Below are 18,773 nucleotides of genomic sequence, written 5' to 3'. Positions count from 1 at the left end.
GCCGGTGTTTGGAGAATAGATTGACATGGGTGTTGTTAGAACTGAGACGAAGGCAGAAATGCCTTCTGGAACATGCTGAGAGATGAGTTCAGATTGGTCTGCCATGTAGCATGCTTCTGTCTATAACATGAGCTGGTCAGTATGTGTAGGTAAACCTTTCTAACGCAGCTTTTTTGAAAGATATCACGTAGCAGAACGGCATAAGTTTGAAATCAGTGGAATTAGAGTATGATAGCTAAGGAGATGGAGAAAATTCTGCCGTTTGATTGCAAATATGCAGACAGAGTCGAAAAGAGAACACACAGAAGGCTGTTTTATAAAACACCTGTCTCCGGATTACATCTTCAAACTAAGCGCAACAATGGCATCCGTGACAGAGAGGGAGAAGCGTACGTCCATGTATACGAATATAATAGTCTAGCTAGCTACATTTTCAGATATAACACGTTTCTAATTTTGTCAAAGTCGTTTTCATTTCAAGTTAGTGTACTGTTAGCTAGGTAACGTTAGCTGGCTGGCTCGCTAGCTAACGTTATGTGTATGATCTGTGTAGATATATTGTTCTTATCTCAGAACCATTTGCATTGCTAGTTATAGCCTAATGTTAGCTAGCTAACATTGAACCTGGTTGGCTCTGATGCCAACTGATTCATGATTTCGACTGGCTGAGAAATGCTGCCTGCCTGTCTGTCTCGTCCCGACTCCAGACATGTTCATTACTATGGGACAGCTGTAGGTCGAATTTGAATATTGAAACAATGTTGCAAATGTCGGAGAGACAGACAGCAAGGTTTATACAAATCTCCGCTGTTGAAAACTAGTCTAAGAGAAATGTGATGTCTATGTCTAGATGCTTTTTATAGTGAAGATGAAGTTTATAAATTGCTTGGCTGGTCCGATGAGACAGTGGATTGCGCAGTCAGAACGAAAATAGTAAATAGGCATTTTAACGTCATATATTTAGCCAGTGTCTATTCCACAAGTTACCACCGGCTAAATCTATGACGTTAAAATGCCTATTTACCAATCAGACCCACCCGTTGTATAAGGCCAAATATACACTGGAGCTGCTTACCAAGACATTGCATGTTCCTGAGTGGCCTAGTTAACGTTTTGACTTAAGATTACTCAACATCATACATCATTTGTTATTACATTGCATATTTGAATAACTAGATTCAGTTTATAAGGTTTCCAAGCATACCCAGGTCAGTGATCTCTCACTGAAGCAAGCACATTTGATTTAAGTCAAGAGTACAACAATAGAAAGTACCAGATGGCCTTGTTACTGTCTGTTACCTGTACTTAACTGTCGTATAGCTGGTGCCATTTGAGAATAGTCATAATGGTGTATCTGTCACGACTTTCATATCAAGTCAAAGTATAGACTTGATATATCACAAAATAATAGGATACAGTTTAAATGTATTTGTTTGAGAGACAAAATAACATGAAGTGTTAGCTTGTGGGTTCAGCTTATAATGGATCTCTGTCTTGTGTGTTCACAGGTTGGTGGCTGGTCTTCCCCCTAACTCTCCCATCTTTAAGTCCTGGCTCCACTGTTGGGCTCTTCTGAGCCACGAGGTACAGTCACGCTCATTCAGGTGGAGCAAATGGAACACACTGTGTGTGTGTGTGTGTGTGTGTGTGTGTGTGTGTGTGTGTGTGTGTGTGTGTGTGTGTGTGTGTGTGTGTGTGTGTGTGTCATTGTTTTCTCTGGTAGCGCATGTCTGAAACTGTCTTTTTGTTTCTCCTTCCCATTAGGGCCATCTCTTCCGAGGATCCAGCTTCTTTTATCGCCGCGTGCCTGTGACAGGGATGGCTTTGACTGAGGAGTGATAAAATCAACCACCGCACAACCTGTGCCACTGTTCTCCTTCCTAACCGGTACCTCAGTGAGACCAATGTTCAACCGCCCCCTCACCTTAAACCCCCCCAGCGGATAAAGCCGGAGCAGCATGTTATCAATGGGCTAGGTGTTTTACTGAAGTAAAGTTACTTTCAAATGAAGAGTTTTGTTAATCTAAATAATAATGTAGCCACTCAAAAGTAAGAGGTCGGAGGAGTGAGACTTAATGTGAACAAATCAAAATTATATCCAATATATTTTGTCTTGGTTGAATGCTGAGGGTATAATCTCCTTTTACTATACCAGCAAAGTTGCACTATTTTTTTATTTATTTGAATCTATCACTTAATTTTGCTATATTTATAGGCCACAGTTTAAGTTCTATGTAGGCTTTAAAAATGGATAGTTGATTTCCATCTATTGAAAAACTGCCAAATGTTTATTTTTCAAAGGGTCTTCCTAGTAGCATGATAAGTGGTTGCATTCGAAAGTGCTCATTTGCCTCCTATCAGAAGTGCTTTAACTAACAATTATATCTATTCACAAACACCATAAGCCCACAAAAACTGGAGTGCTCTCTAGTGATGCACCGATATGACATTTTTGTCCGATACCGATATCCAATATTTTCCTTGCCCAAAAAAACCGACACCGATAACAGATATATACAATTTTAGCGGCCTTTTAAGCATTCTAGAACAGTTAAATAGTTAACACACACACATGGACGCAGCGGTCTAAGGCACTGCATCTCAGTGCAAGAGGCGTCACTACAGTCCGTGGTTTGAATCCAGGCTGTATCACATCCGGCCGTGATTGGGAGTCCCATAGGGCGGCGCACAATTGGCCCAGCGTCGCCCGGGCCATCATTGTAAATAAGAATTTGTTCTTAATTGACTTGCCTATTTAAATAAAGGTTACACATACACACACCACACTGACCAAAAAGTTATTTTGTTGGCATTTACATATGTCCCCATTACCAGTCAAACATAATCAAAACCTATTTCTTTCACTTACAGTTGAAGTCGGAAGTTTACATACACCTTAGCCAAATACATTTTCCACAATTCCTGACATTTAATCCGAGTAAAAATTCCCAGTTTTAGGTCAGTTAGGATCACCACTTTATTTTAAGAATGTGAAATGTCAGAATAATATTAGAGAATTATTTCTTTCAGCTTTTATTTCTTTCATCACATTCCCAGTGGGTCAGAAGTTTACATACACTCAATTAGTATTTGGTAGCATTGCCTTTAAATTGTTTAACTTGAGTCAAACGTTTCGGGTAGCCTTCCACAAGCTTCCCACAATAAATTGGGTGAATTTTGGCCCATTCCTCCTGACAGCTGGTGTAACTGAGTCTGTTTTCTAGGCCTCCTTGTTCGCACATGTTTTTTCAGTTCTGCCCACACATTTTCTATAGGATTGAGGTCAGTGCTATGTGATGGCCACTCTAATACCTTGACTTTGTTGCCATTTTGCCTCAACTTTGGAAGTATGCCTGGGGTCATTGTCCATTTGGAAGACCCATTTGAGACCAAGCTTTATCTTCCTGACTGATGTCTTGAGATGTTGCTTCAATATATCCACATAATTTTCCGTCCTCATGATGCCATCTATTTTGTGAAGTGCACCTGTCCTTCCTCTAGCAAACAGGACAACATGATGCTGCCACCCCCGTGCTTCACGGTTGGGATGGTGTTCTTCGGCTTGCAATCCTCCCCCTTTTTCCTCCAAACATAACGATGATCAAACAGTTCTATTTTTGTTTCATCAGACCAGAGGGCATTTCTCCAAAAAGTACGATCTTTGTCCCCATGTGCAGTTGCAAACCGTAGTCTGGCTTTTTTTATGGCGGTTTTGGAGCAGTGGCTTCTTCCTTGCTGAGCGGCCTTTCAGGTTATGTCGATATAGGACTCGTTTTTACTGTGGATATAGATACTTTTGTACCTGTTTCCTCCAGCATCTTCACAAGGTCCTTTGCTGTTGTTCTGGGATCGATTTGCACTTTTCGCACCAAAATACGTTAATCTCTAGGAGACAGAATGCGTCTCCTTCCTGAGCGGTATGACGGCTGTGTGGTCCCGTGGTGTTTATACTTGCGTACTATTGTTTGTACAGATGAATGTGGTACCTTCAGGCGTTTGGAAATTGTTCCCAAGGATGAACCAGACTTGTGGAGGTCTTGGCTGATTTCTTTTGATTTTCCCATGATGTCAAGCAAAAAGGCACTGAGTTTGAAGGTGGGCCTTGAAATACATCCACAGGTACACCTCCAATTGACTCAAATTATGTCAATTAGCCTATCAGAAGTTCCTAAAGCCATGACATCATTTTCTGGAATTTTCCACGCTGTTTAAAGGCAGTCAACTTAGTGTATGTAAACTTCTGACCCACTGGAATTGTGATACAGTGAAATAATCTGTCTGTAAACAATTGTTGGAAAAATCATGTGTGTCATGCACAAAGTAGATGTCCTAACCGACTTGCCAAAGCTATAGTTTGTTAACAAGAAATTTGTGGAGTGGTTGAAAAACAAGTTTTAATGACTCCAACCTAAGTGTATGTAAACTTCTGACTTCAACTGTACTTGCTGTGCTGTTTCGATTGTTCAGTCATTTCATTCTCAGCCAGGATATCTATGGAACGCAGTTTGGGTCTTTGCGTGTTAAATAACACTATTTTACCGATCAGGACCTGAATACAACTGCATGTCAAATAATAATTTAACTCGTTCATAAATTTTTTACGTAGTTTTGACACATTGATTACACTATCACTTGTATTTCATGCCACAATGATTCATCGATACGTATGCTATGAGGCTGGTAAAGCACCTACAGTGCTGGTCATAAAAAAAGCTAGCTAGCTCATGGATACAAACAATGTAGTTCTTCCCCAAAAACATAGCAAAATGACAATCTGTTTCAGTAGCTATAGTTAGCTAGCTAACTATATAGCTAGGTGTCATCTAAAATAACCCTAATTGATAAGATAGTTCTTGTTTGATTAATAGTGGTCGGACCCATCTATGTGGGATTAGCCACGATAGTGGACTTTGCGGTTTAGCCGTCAAAATACAAGTATGGCATAATTCTACTATTTGTATTCATTTGCATCACTGTCAATGACATACTTTTATTTTGAAGGCAACCCGCAAATTCCACTATTGTGCTTTATCCTTATTGTGACTAGCTTCACAACACATAACCTGGTCCAGTCGAGCCTCACTAGCCAGATGAAACTAGCTGGCTGCTTATAACGTTAGCTTTGAGTAACAGGGTTAAGTAGCTGGCTAGCTATGTAATTTCATGAACCGAAGTTCAATTTCAATAGGCTAACAAGTGGCTACCTAGCTAATACTTACTCAGAAGGATTCCTAAATCATTGCTAAGAATAGTGAAAATGACTGCAGTTTCTACTGGTCATTGTTTTCAGGCTGGTTGTATTGGTGCTAGCTAGGTACAAAACTAAAGCTAGCTACCTCAGAAGTTGCGGTCGAACAAATAATGTTTTATTACCAATGCGGTAATGTTAACACATCGTTCGTGGCCGGTGTTTGCTTGTTTGCAGACCTTTTTAGTACAGCTTTGACAGTGCTACTGTATCTTTTTTGACACGCAAAGACCCAAACGGCGTTTCATAGTATGTATGTCGTGAAGCTAATAGCAGTGACGCTATTACTGTGTAAACTCCGGTAGGGCAACATCTGAAAAATAGCACACTTGGTAGTGTGTACCGGTGCTCGACCAGTCGGCGAAAGCCATCATCACCCACGACAGAGTGGTTGATTGTCAAGGGCAATGAATTCCATTATCTTGGCTTTAATGGATTGCGCCTTTGAGTTGTCTCGCTGAAATGTTCTTACTCTTTCAAATGACTGCTCGATCCACACAGCAGACATTGTGGGCTAGGTTAGGAATGCTGTGTTGCACCTGTAGTGCAACATTTTACGTGGCGTCATTACGTCCTGTATTACGTCCTATACTTTATATAGGTATGCACGGTAACTTTGACATCAGTTTTTAACATCGCCGTTAAACTAGACATCGGGCCGATACTGATGTTGGCATTTTTAGCTAATTTCGGCCAATTACGATATGTCCACCGATATATTGTGCATCCCTAGTGCTCTCCTTTAAAACTAATTTGACCACAGGTTCTTGCAACTTTGTACAAATTGCAGCTCCAGTGAGCTCTTGCCACGAGAGAAGTAAGAAACAAGGGAGGAATTCAGAGGGCAACCAGTAGTTTTCAGTGATGTTCAAAAACGTGACCTGCCATCCACAAAAGGTTGTCTGTGGCCATATATTAAGAACATTTGTCAATATCACACATTTTGTTCTAATTTGTGTGAAGTGATGGGTATGTTTGTGTTACCAGTGACAAAGAAATGCTAAATTACAGTGCCTTCAGAAAGTATTCACACCCTTTTGACTTTTTCCACATTTTGTGTTACAGCCTTAATTAAAAATGTATTATTCTGCCACTGACCTACCTACATATAATACCCCATAAAGTCAAAGTGGGGTAATGTGTTTTGAAATGTTTACTCATTAATAAAAGTCAATAAGTCAATAAGTATTCAACCCCTTTGTTATGGCAAGCCTAAATAAGTTCAGGAGAAAACATTTGCTTAACAAGTGACATAAGTTCCATGGACACACATACAGATGATTGTAAGGTACCTCAGTCAAGCATTGAATTTCAAACACAGATTCAACCACAAAGACCAGGGAGGTTTTCCAATGCCTCGCAAAGAAGGGCACCTATTGCTAGATGGGTAAAAAAAAAGTAGACATTGAATATCCCTTTGCGCATGGTGACGTTACTAATTGCATTTTGGGTGTATTGATACACCATCCAGTCACTACAAAGATAGAGGCGTCATTCCTTACTCAGTTGCCGGAGAGGAAGGAAACCTCTCAGGGATTTGACCAGGAGGACAATGGTGACTAAAACAGAGTTTAATGGCTGTGATAGGAAAAAACTGTGAGATAATGTCTAGATGTTTTTTTGTAGTGGAGATGAAGTTCATGAATTGCTTGGCTGGTCTGATGAGACAGTGGATTGCACAGTCAGACCGAAAATAGTAAATAGGCATTTTAACGTCATATTTAGCTAGTGTCTATTCCACAAGTTACCACCGGCTAAATCTATCTATTAAAAAGCCTATTTACCAATCAGCATTAGACCCACCTGTTGTACAAGGCCAAATATACACTGGAGCTGCTTACCAAGGCATTGATGGATCAACAACATTTTGAGTTACTCCACAATACTAACCTAATTGACAGAGTGAAAAAAAGGAAGCCTGTACAGAATAACAAATATTAAAAAACATGCATCCTGTTTGCAACAAGGCACTAACGTAATACAGAGTTTTCTGAGTTGATCGCATCCTTGTGTCCTACCGTCTCCAATGTTGTTATCCTAGGTGACATTCACATTGATTCAAGAAAATGTTCCCCTGCTACTGACCTCCTGAACATCCTTGACTGTCTCAACCTGGCACAGCATGTCAATGTCCCCACACAATGGTGGGAATACACTAGACCTCATCACTGGAGAAGTCCCTGCCTCAGACCTGGATGTACATGAGCTAGCTGTATCTGACCATAGGTCTGTGACAAAGTCTGTGAGTACTCCTGGACTTCCAACCCTGATGAGATGTTCGACCTGTACTTTAGGCAACACAAACAGCCTTGCCCCTAAAGAAACACGTTAAGTATCCTTCCAACGGTCCTCCCCGTGGTTCACAGAGGTGCTAGAGCGTCTGTGGAGAAGTACTGGCCTAACTCTTCATGTACTGGCGTATAAAGACCACCATGCTTGCTATTTCAAGGTACTTAAAGCAGCCCTCTCCACCTTCTACTCTGTCATGATAGACAACGACCGAGGAAATCCCAGGACCTTGTTTCCACCATCAGTGGCCTTCCAACAGCAATTACCGAACAATGCAACCGATTTTAGTTCTTCAAGGCTAAAATCAACACCATCCGAAAGAAGATTGTATTCCCCCAACCCGGCTCCTACTCCCCCAACCATATCTGCCCCCCTCTAAGTGACTTTGCTCTAGTCTCACCTGCTGCCGTATTAGAAATCTAAAAAATGAAAACTACCAGTCGCCCACTCGACCCTATTCCAACATCACTGTTCAAAACTTGCTCATCTGCTCTCATCCAGTTTGTAACCAACATGTTCAACAAGTCCCCCCACACTGGGCAGGTGCTATCAGTGTTAAAAACCGATGTCATCACCCCCTTGCTCAAGAAACTATCCCTTGACAAGACCTTCTCTCAAACTATATGCCTATTTCCAATCTCCCAGTTTTATCTTAAGTCCTGGAGAAGGTAGTGGCAACTTAGCTTCACACACACCTTAGTGCTAGCCAGCTTTATGAGGCTCTCCCGTCTAGCTTTATGGCCCATGCACAGTACTGAAACAGCCCTGGTGAAGGTTGTAAATGACATGCTCATGGCTGCAGATACAGGATCCCACACCATCCTGATTCTTCTGGACCTCAGTGCTGATTTTGACACAGTAGATCACACCATTCCACTGCAGCGCCTCAGAGAGCACACTGCCATCTGTGGGACTGCCCTTAACTGGTTCACGTCCTACCTTTGTAACCCTAAGCAGTACGTACATCACCTTTGGTGAGGCAAGATCAGAGGATTCCACCATAACCTGCATTGTCCCACAAGGCTGGTGTTAGGATCTATCCTCTTCCTGCTTTACATGCTCCCACTTGGCCAGATCTTCATACAGTACAGTGTCCAATTCCACTGCTACGCAGATGACACACAGGTGTCCATTAAAACAAAGCCTGACACAACATCTGCTCTGTCAACATTGTCCAACTGTCTGGAAGAGGTAGAATCTTGGATGCAGAACAACTTTCTCCAACTCAACATCAGCAACACAGAGGCAATGGTGATAGACACCCCCCAGCAGATCACCAACTCCTGCAGTATCCCCCTCTCCTCAGTCATCTCTAATTTGGGTGTGAAAAATCGACCCTGCTCTCTCCTTCAATGCCCACATTAGTCACGTCTGTAAAAAGTAAATATTTCACCTGAAGAACGTCTAAGGCCTAAGACCCTCTCCCACCACATCTGACGCAGAAGAGCTAATCCATGCATTCCTTTTCTCCAGAATTGATTATGGGAACGTAGTACTTTGGGGCCTGCTTGCAAATTCAATGAATCAACTACAGCTCATCCAAAACAGTGCAGCTAGGATTCTGACACACACAACATAGTCTGCCCACATTACCCCCATCCTTGCTAATCTCCATTGGCTACCTGTCCGTCAAAGAATTGACTTTAAAATGATCCTCCTTGTCCTACAAAACCCAAAATGCCACCAGATCCTCCTATCGAATTCCCTCTATTAACCTTTTTATTATTTCTCTATTTTATACACTTTGAGCTCATTCTTCTATAATGAAAAGTGCTTTACAAATGTAATATATTATTATTATTACATGATCGAGGGATACTACAGTATACTACAAAAGTCTATATTAAGCACTACACAATCAAGGGATACTACGGTGTGGAGTATATTCATGTCGTAAGGAATTCCCCTCGACCACGTCCACAAATTAGGGAAAACAAACACTCTTTCCCATTGAACCCCCATTGTAAAGGAGCCAACTTCGTCGTAAATATTTTTCTATACAGAGATAACAAAACATGCTGAAAATCTGCGGTGTTGTTGAATGTCCATGTGACCAGGTAAAGAAAATCCTAACCTATGGTTCGCAATGCTTCCACATAGGGAAATAGAGCCTGCAAGAAGAGCCCTTTGCTGTGGCTTCAGTCTATTTGGTGTGGAATAGTAGGACATTTAGCCCGGTGTCCAAGAAGGCTACACATAGCTATGTGTGTCAAAAACATTTAATCACAGTTAAGACATTTAACTTATTTAGTATAATGTTAGTCTGCGTGTAACTCCACTCGCTACTTGTAGCTTTATAGTCCATTTGTTTGTGTTGTTGGTCTTGGCTAGCTTAATGTTCTGGTTGATAGCTAGATAGCACTCACTTGCCGTCATGAAAAGGGACAATATTACGTTTTAGTAGTAAAAAATTTAATCTTTAGAGATGTTGTACTTTTCCTAAATGTAGTTTTGTAATTGACTAAAACAAGCAGACAAGAAAACTGTGTTTGAAAAAGGTCAAGTTTTTGCTGTGAGCCAATGATGTAACCAAGATAACCATGGGTTGTTTTCCCCACAAGTGGGCGGGGCCACAACGTTTTATTTAATACTGACTGGGAGTATAGGATTCTACAGTTTACTAAAGTTTATTGCAGAATTCTATAGTAAGTACTATAGAATTCTATAGTAAATTGTAGTATTTTTTATGTGGGCAGTGTCTGAGCCCACTTGCTTTAGATCCGATGACAATAGCCACAACATCAAAACATTTGGAACTGTATGCATTTTGGTCAGGCAGGACCATACAGCACTGAATGACTTGAAAAAGTTGTCTATTGAACAGCTACTAAAAAGTGAAGTGGAAACTGACTACTTGTGTTCATCAGAATTTTTCATAGTTGATATTTCCAAGATGCATGAAGATATCCTAATGTTATTTCTGTAAAATATTTTTATACAACCATCCATTTAATATATGGGAGACCGTAGATATTAGGAAAAACAAGGTTGTGCTTTGTTATTCCTCGGGTGTCTCAAAAACTAAAGCCCTTTGAAGATTGGCCACTAAGTAATATAATAGCCCTCTTTTCCTCCAAATGTTGTCTACCATTTGCTGTGATCTGATTTATGACAAAAAGAGCGCTATATATATTTGAAGCATGATTGAAACCGTTGAAGAAAGTCCCGCACCTGGAAAAACTGTAGGCTTATTATGCATTTGTGGAAGGAGGGATGTGTAACGTAGACGCTGGGAGTCGAGAAGCAGTTGGTGAGTTGAATAATATAATGAACAATACAAGACAAGAGTAGCGTCTAGAAATGAAACACATAGTAAATACTGCCTGGGGAATGGAACTAAGGGAGTGACAGATATAGGCGAGGTAATCAGTAAAGTGATGGAGTCCAGGTGTGTCTCATGATGAGGCGCAGGTGAGCGTAATGAAGGTGCCAGGTGTGCGTAATGATGGTAGTCAGAGCCAGTGATTAGTAAACCGGAAACGTTGAGTGCCAGAGAGGGAGTAGACGTAACAGTACCCCCGACGAGCGGCTCTTGCCGCAGGACAACGCCGGCCAAGGGGACGAGGGCGAGGAGCGGGCTGGTCCGGACGGCGAAGGTGGAAATCCCAGATGATGTTGGGATCCAGAATGTCCTCCACCGGAACCCAACACCGCTCCTCTGGACCGTACCCCTCCCAGTCCACCAGGTACTTGGGTGACGTTGGGAGTCCAGTAGGGATCTGACAGCATAGGCGGGACCACCATGGACATCCAGGGGAGGCGGAGGGGTGTCGTGGGGGACAGCCTCAACCAGGGGACCAGGAACCACCGGCCTGAGAAGGGAGACATGAAAGGAAGGTGAGATATGGCAGTCACTGGGGAGCTGTAATCAATGCGTCACCTCGTTGACCCTCCGGAGAACATTAAACGACTCCACAAACCGGGGGCTCAGCTTCTTACAGGGCAGGTGGAGTGGGAGGTTCCTGGTGGAGAGCCATACGCAATCACCAGGATGAAACACGGGAGCCCCCCCAGCTCCTGGTTCATCCTCTCCACCTGCCTGTTGGGACTGATGCCTATACCTGGAAGTGAGGCTGACCGTGACCCCAAGCTTCTCCATGATGCCTCTCCATACTTGTGATGTGAATTGAGGGCCACGGTCAGAGACGATGTCCTCCGGAAGGCCACAATGCCAGAAGACCTGCTGGAACAGTGCCTCAGCGACCTGTATAGCAGTAGGGAGAGATCAGAGAGGGATGAAATGATATGATTTGGAAAATCTATCCACAACCACCAAAATGGTGGTGAAGCTGTCAGAGGGGAGATCAGTGACAAAGACAATGGATAGATGAGACCAGGGACACTGAAGCATGGGAAGGAGTTTCCCTGCTGGAGCATGCTGGGGAGACTTAGTTTGGTGCACACCGAACAGTAGTTGACGTAGCGTATAACATCCTGCGCCAAGGTGGGCCATCAATACTTCCAGGAGAATGATTGTATAGTACGGGTAATTCCAGGATGTCCAGTGACGACAGCTGTGTGTGCCCAGTTCAACAGCCGCTTCCTTATCCCCGTGGGAATGTAGATGCGCTCAGGAGGACAGGTAGTGAGTGCGGGTTCCCTCTCCAGAGCCTGGCGAATGTCCGCATCTACGTCCCAGACCACAGGGGCTACGGTTCGAGAGGTAACAGGAAAACAGGTCCACCGGCATTCGGGTGACCAGTCCGTGATTCTCATCCTTGACCATGAGATGGTGGGGTTATGCCATTGGATCCATGGGAGGCAGAGGATGATCTTGTGAGCTGGTGCACTAATGATGAAGGGAATTGTTTCCTGATGAATGGACTCCATGTGAGGGTGAGTGGTGTGGTGATGTGTGTGATGGTTCCGGATCCTAGTGGCCGATTATCAAGGGCTTGAAACCGGAAACGGAAAGGAGAGCGGTTATGAGGGGATGTTTAGAGAGGAGGCAAGGGTCTGGTCAATAAAGTTCCCAGTGGCATCGGAATTCACCGGCGCTGTAGAAACAGCACGAGGGACAGCCAGCTAGTATGATCGACACTAAAAAGGGTTTGGCAGAAAATTATGAAGATGAGATACTCACGCCTGCCCCAGGAGGTGGAAGATCACATGACCATCCCTCTGTTCTCGTGGATCCCGAGTTGGGACGTACCGGACACTGTTAAAGCTGGTGCCCCCCTTGACCACAATAAAGACAGAGCTCCGGGCAGTCTTCGTCTGCTTCGTTCCACCGCGGGGAGCCGTGTGACCCCTACCTCCATAGGGTCAGGCTCTGATACAGAGTGTTCACTGAGGGAGGGAGAGAAGCGATGTGGGAACCAAAGCTCCAGAAGTAGGTTATCCAAATGGATGGCCATTGCGATGAGTCCGTCCAAGGAGAGGTTGTCGTCACAACATGCCAGTTCCGTTTGGACCTCCTCGGGCAGTCCTCTTCTGAATAGCAAACGGAGTGCCGGCTCATTCCATCCGCTGGATGCTGCTAATGTCCAGAAGGTGAGCTTGTACTCTGCAGCGGTCTGGTGTTCCTGCCGTGGTTGGAGTAGGTGCTCACCCCTCCCTCTGCCCTCCGGTGGATGATTGAAGATACCTCTGAACAGAGCCATGAACCCCCCTATACGAAGCCAGCTCCTCCTCTCCTCTCTCCCAGATGGCAGTAGCCCAATCTAACGCCCGCCCAGTCAGCAGAGAAATAACCGTGGCAACCTTGGACCTCTCGGTGGTGGGGGCTCCAATTTGGTGTGCAAAATAGAGGGAGCACTGGAGTAGGAAGCCAGGGCATTTAGATGGGGTTATGTCATATTTATTCAGGAGGGTCAAACGGGCATTATTGACCTGGGCATACTGCTGAATGGACTGGTGTGCTGGCTCGCTGGTGGTAGAGTATCCTCCGCTAGTGGAAGGCAACGCTTATGTTCGAGACATTGAAGACTGCGAAGAACCTCTTCCATAGCCATCCCCAGCTGTGCCAGTTGATCGTGGTGCTCACGAAGTAGGTATCCCTGTTCGTCAACCGTCTGGGAGATATCCTGTGTTCCTGCTGCTTCCATTTGTCGAGGCAGTATTCTGTAATGTCGAGGGAGTCGAAAAGCAGGTGATGAGTTTAATAATATAATGAACATGGAATGATAGAAGACAAGAGTAGTGTCTAGACATGAAACAGATAGTAAATACTGCATGGGGAATGGAACTAAGGGAGTGACAGATATAGGGGAGGTAATCAGTGAAGTGATGGAGTCCAGGTGTGTCTCATGATGAGGCGCAGGTGCACGTAACAAAGGTGTGCGTAATGATGGTAGTCAGAGCCAGTGATTAGTAAACCGGCGACATCTAGCACCGGAGAGGATGAGCGGGAGTAGACATGACAGGGTGTCAAGGTTATAAATAGTCATTTAAATAGGATATTATTTTGTGTCTGGCTTTTATCTTGGTTATTAAGTCCAGTGAATCCAGTGTTTCTTTTTAAAAGTCTGATACTCTTTAGGCAAAATTTAATTAACTGTTTAACAGATGCCCCTCCTCACATTTCTCAAATATAAAAACTGAAAAGTTGCAAGATTACAGCAAATAATGTCCTGAAGCTTCCACTAAAGAGATACAGAATGTCCTCTCAAATTATGAAAAATGAACAGTGCCTCAGACCCTGGGACTCAAACCCAGGTCCCTGTGACTGTCAGTCCAAAACCTTAGCCATTACATGAAGAGCCTATAGCTGTTGACAAGATCGCTAGGTGTTGAACTAAGGTCACTATAGTATTTTATACTTCTACTTGCTCCTTCACCTCACTTTGCAAAAAAATAATCTGTTGAATAGTTAATTAAGTTTGTATGGCCTTACCTGATCGACACATCCATCATTTAATACCACAGTTGTCTTTTGATGCACAACTGTTGGAGCCAGGCAGCCACCACTACTACTACTACAGTTCTACATCAACATGTTATATCCAGCCTAAGAGTTAAAGGGACATTTCACTACAAAATGAAAGTTGTCAGATGTTTTCAGACCTCAGAAGTAGACGATTGCTGAGATATGTCAGCATCCCAGGCCATCTCTGTTGTCTAGATCCAGCTAAGCCTCCAACAAAAATGAATGAAAAAGATGAGCATTGTATAATGTAATGTTCTCTGAACGTTAAATTTATTTAATTTTTTTCCTGGAAGGTTTTCTTGACGTTCTCTGAACAATTTGAGGAAACCTGTAGGAAACGTTATTCTGAAGTACTGAAATTCCCACAGAAGAATGTTGTTTCTTAACATTCTCTGAACAATTTGAGAACATTCCCAATGTCAAACCAGAACATTACCAACATTAACATTTAATGTAACCATATTTGAACTTTTAGGAAACGTTCCATAAAAGTAATGAAATACCAAGAAAATTACTTTTTTTTGTGAAGTTCCTTAAATGTGATGAGAATGTTCCAAAGCCAAGCAACTATCCTGCACCATTCCCAGAAAGTTGTGGGAAGGTTGCATGCAAAATAACTAAAGGACAACTATGCTTTCACCAAGCTCTAAGAAACACATGGTTCACAAAACATTATGTGCTAGCTGGGATGGTTCTCAAAACGTTATAGAACGTTATGTGCTAGCTGGGTTGATCTCGCTCTAAGCACTTGAAGTTATGTATGTCATGCTACAGTATTTGTCATTCAACTTCAATACTAGATCTTTGGAGCTACCATTAATAAAATATGAAGAAATGTGTAAAAAAGTACATTTAAATCAAGAAGATTTACAGTGGCAAGAAAAAGTATGCGAACCCTTTGGAAATACCTGGATTTCTGCATAAATTGGTCATAACATTTGATCTGATCTTCATCTAGTTCACATCAACAGACAAACACAGTCTGCTTAAACTAATAACACACAAACAATTATACGTTTACATGTCTTTATTGAACACACCGTGTAAACATTCACAGTGCAGGGTGGAAAAAGTATGTGCACCCTTCGATTTAATAACAGGTTGACCCTCCTTTGGCAGCAATAACCTCAACCAAGTAGTTGCAGATCAGACCTGAACAACGGTCAGGAGGAACTTTGGACCATTCCTCTTTACAAAACAGTTCAGAAATATTCTTGGGATGTCTGGTGTGAACTTCTCTAAAGAGATACTAAAGAGGGTCATGCCACAGCATCTCAATTGGGCTGAGGTCAGGACTCTGACTGGGCCACTCCAGAAGGGGTATTTTCTTATGTTGAAGCCATTCTGTTGTTGATTTACTTCTGTGTTTTGGGTCGTTATCCTGTTGCGTCAGCTTGGATGTCGGCCCACCACCTCAAGCTCATCCTTGACAAGACGGAGCTGCTCTTCCTCTCGGGGAAGGCCCGCAACCTCAAAGACCTCTCCATCACGGTTGAAAAATCGACGCTTTCCTTCTCCCAGAGTGCAAAGAACCTTGGCGTGATCCTGGACAACACCATGTCGTTCTCTGAAAAACATCAAAGCAGTGACTCGCTCCGGCAGGTTCATGCTCTACGACATCCCTAGAGTATTACCCTACCTCACACAAGAAGTGGCACAGATCCTAATCCAGGCACTTGTCATCTCCCGTCTGTTCTAATGCAACTGGCTGTTGCCTGGGCTTCCCATTGGAAGTGATCTGGCGCATAAACGAACACAATCATCACTTAAGGTTGGAAATGATGCAGCCAAGAACTACAGGCCCATATCACAACGTCCGTAACATACAATATCTGCCCCGTTGTCTTAAAGGACCCATTAAAGGACTATGCCAGTTCTGGACTTACTAGATTTACACATCTAGTTTTTCTGGATCTATGTCAAGTAATGCAAGGGGAAAAAATGTCACAGCAGCCATTTTGGGAGGGTGTGTGGATGACCACACACCATAGCAGTCATCTTTTAGTAACAGAGGTGCAGAGGTGCCATGGCACATCTAATAGGTCCTGTTCACACAAGGTCAGAGGTCAAAGAGGGTGTGCTTATTGTGTGGTGTAATGACACACGGTCTACTATTTCATTGCAAAATCACTATTCCTCTTCACTCAATCTTTTTCAGATTTTAATCCTCTGTGTGTGTGTGTGTGTGTGTGTGTGTGTGTGTGTGTGTGTGTGTGTGTGTGTGTGTGTGTGTGTGTGTGTGTGTGTGTGTGGTGTGTGTGCACGCAAGCAAGCAAGCACAGATGGGCTGTTCCATATTTAGTCTAAATTACTACACATTGCCCTTTTTCAGGGGGGTTACGCAACAATGCAATTTCATGCTACGTTTCAGTCAGTTTGCTGCACAGGGGAAAACAATTAAATTACCATAACAATTCCTAATCTAAGATTAAAGAGTGCTGATTTTATCCCAACACTGCTTAGTCAATGGACTCTTTTCACTGCGTCAGTCCTGTCTGTAAGGCTTATCCATTCATAGTGTTGTCTCCTCTCCTGCTTGTATGAGCCAATGGCCATCTAGACCAGAGGCTTATAGCGTCTGGGGTTAGGATTGGGTAATTATTCCAATTTGTGTGGGTGCGTGTGTGTTTACAAGTTCAAATGTCATATCAACATCAGCTCATAACAGAACAGAGAAGTGCGTAGCAGGAACAGATGCAATGCCTGTGATGGCTGATAGAGGGCAGTAATGCATCTGTCAGGTCAGCATCGTGTGTGGGTTAAGTGGTCTGTGGCGTACTGCTTATAGACATCACTCTGACCACTAGCTCCAGCCCAGCCTCCAGCACATCGTTTTCTAATTACTAGTGAACACATTGTACTAGTGAACACGTGTTTCTTTGTCTGTGTATTGTAGTGTGTAGTTAAAAAAAATCACTGATTGGCATACAATACGATATACTTTATTGTCCATTTATATGGAAATTCATTCAAATACACAACACAATATACTACATGCAGCACGGAAAACTGGAAAGTTAGTACTCAAGTCAGACATTTACATTTTCACATATTCAAAGTCTGCGGCCAACTGTCCGATGTGTATTGGGCCTGCATCTGTCTTACCGTACGTCACACTATTCAGCAGCCTGATGGCTGATGGAATTACACTTGCCTTGCTCCTATTCTTGCAGAACAGTGGGACCATTAATCTCCTTCTGGAAGGCAGCAGCTCATATCATTGGGCAAGATTGTGTGTGGGGTCATCTATGATGCGCTTGGCCTTGTTCCTTGCCCATTTATCATAGAGGCCCTGAAATGAAGCCCCCTGCACTGTAGCCCGCAGAGCTTGGTCCCCAGGTTCACAATCCGCCTGAGGATACCCTTATTAGCCACTGACAGCCCATCATAATTTTCTTCAGACCTTTTCTTCAGAATGCAGAAAATCCAAATTTTCACATAATATAAATACTATTATAAACTGGTTGATTCGAGCTCTGAATGCTGATTGGCTGACAGCTGTGGTACTGTATATCAGACTGTATACCACGGGTATGACAAAACATGTAGTTTTACTGCTCTAATTACGTTGATGACCAGTTTATAATAGCAATAAGGCACCTTGGGGGTTTGTGATATATGGCCAATATACCACGGCTAAGGGCTGTATCCAGGCACTCCGCATTGCGTCGTGCTATGAACAGCCCTCAGCAGTGGTATATTGGCCATATACCACACCCCCCGTACCTAATTGCTTAAATATGGGTCTGGAAATAATGAATATGAGGTTAAACATTTATTTACTGGAGTTTGCATTTCTGGGACTATTCCATGCAGCAACAGTATTTGACATACAATATACTCACTCATGATAATCTGAACTGAGTTACAACACGGGGGAGTCAGTAACCACGATGCCACTTCATTGGAATCTGTCACCGGCTGTTCCTATATGTGTGTGTGTGTGCGCGTACGTGTTTTTGCTACTGCTGCGTCACCTCTCCCAGGGCACAGTGTGTTCAGCAAGACCTGTCCTCTCCTCAGATTACAGGTACGTAGATTGGATTAGGATTAGTAATCTACCTGTGTCCAGACATAACCAGTCCTCGTGTTAATGAGAACCAGGACAGGAAGTGACGTGTGTGTGTGGGGGAGGCTAACACATAAATCAGCGCCCTGTCCCAAAACCCAGAGAGCAACAATACAGCACCAAAGTCCAAAAGAGGGTTGTGTTCTTTAGGGCACAATGTTGCACAACATTATAAAACACAACCCAGGTACCTCTGTTTGGAGTTGAGATTTGGGAAAAGAAAACAACACAATTTATCACATAAGCAATAACAAGCATTTGTTTTTCATGTATCAACAAAGCCCTACAGGTGGCAGTAC

The 18,773-nt window shown here is 43.1% G+C and overlaps 1 protein-coding gene across 4 annotated transcripts in view; it reads left to right on the top strand.

Moving 5' to 3' along the window:
• Window positions 1-6,433, top strand: part of LOC139542085 (mitochondrial carrier homolog 1-like) — a 39,797-nt gene extending 33,364 nt beyond the window's left edge. For all 4 annotated transcript variants that reach the window (XM_071347114.1, XM_071347113.1, XM_071347112.1 and 1 more), the window contains 2 exons: window positions 1,509-1,584; window positions 1,765-6,433. In XM_071347114.1, the coding sequence (XP_071203215.1) occupies window positions 1,509-1,584; window positions 1,765-1,839 (151 nt within the window). In that variant the 3' untranslated portion in view covers window positions 1,840-6,433. The remainder of the gene's footprint in view (window positions 1-1,508; window positions 1,585-1,764) is intronic.
• The last annotated feature ends 12,340 nt before the right edge of the window (window positions 6,434-18,773 follow it).

This window comes from Salvelinus alpinus, chromosome 17 (assembly GCF_045679555.1).
Source record: "Salvelinus alpinus chromosome 17, SLU_Salpinus.1, whole genome shotgun sequence".
Lineage (NCBI taxonomy): Eukaryota > Metazoa > Chordata > Actinopteri > Salmoniformes > Salmonidae > Salvelinus > Salvelinus alpinus.
This window is presented reverse-complemented; position numbering and strand designations above follow the sequence as displayed.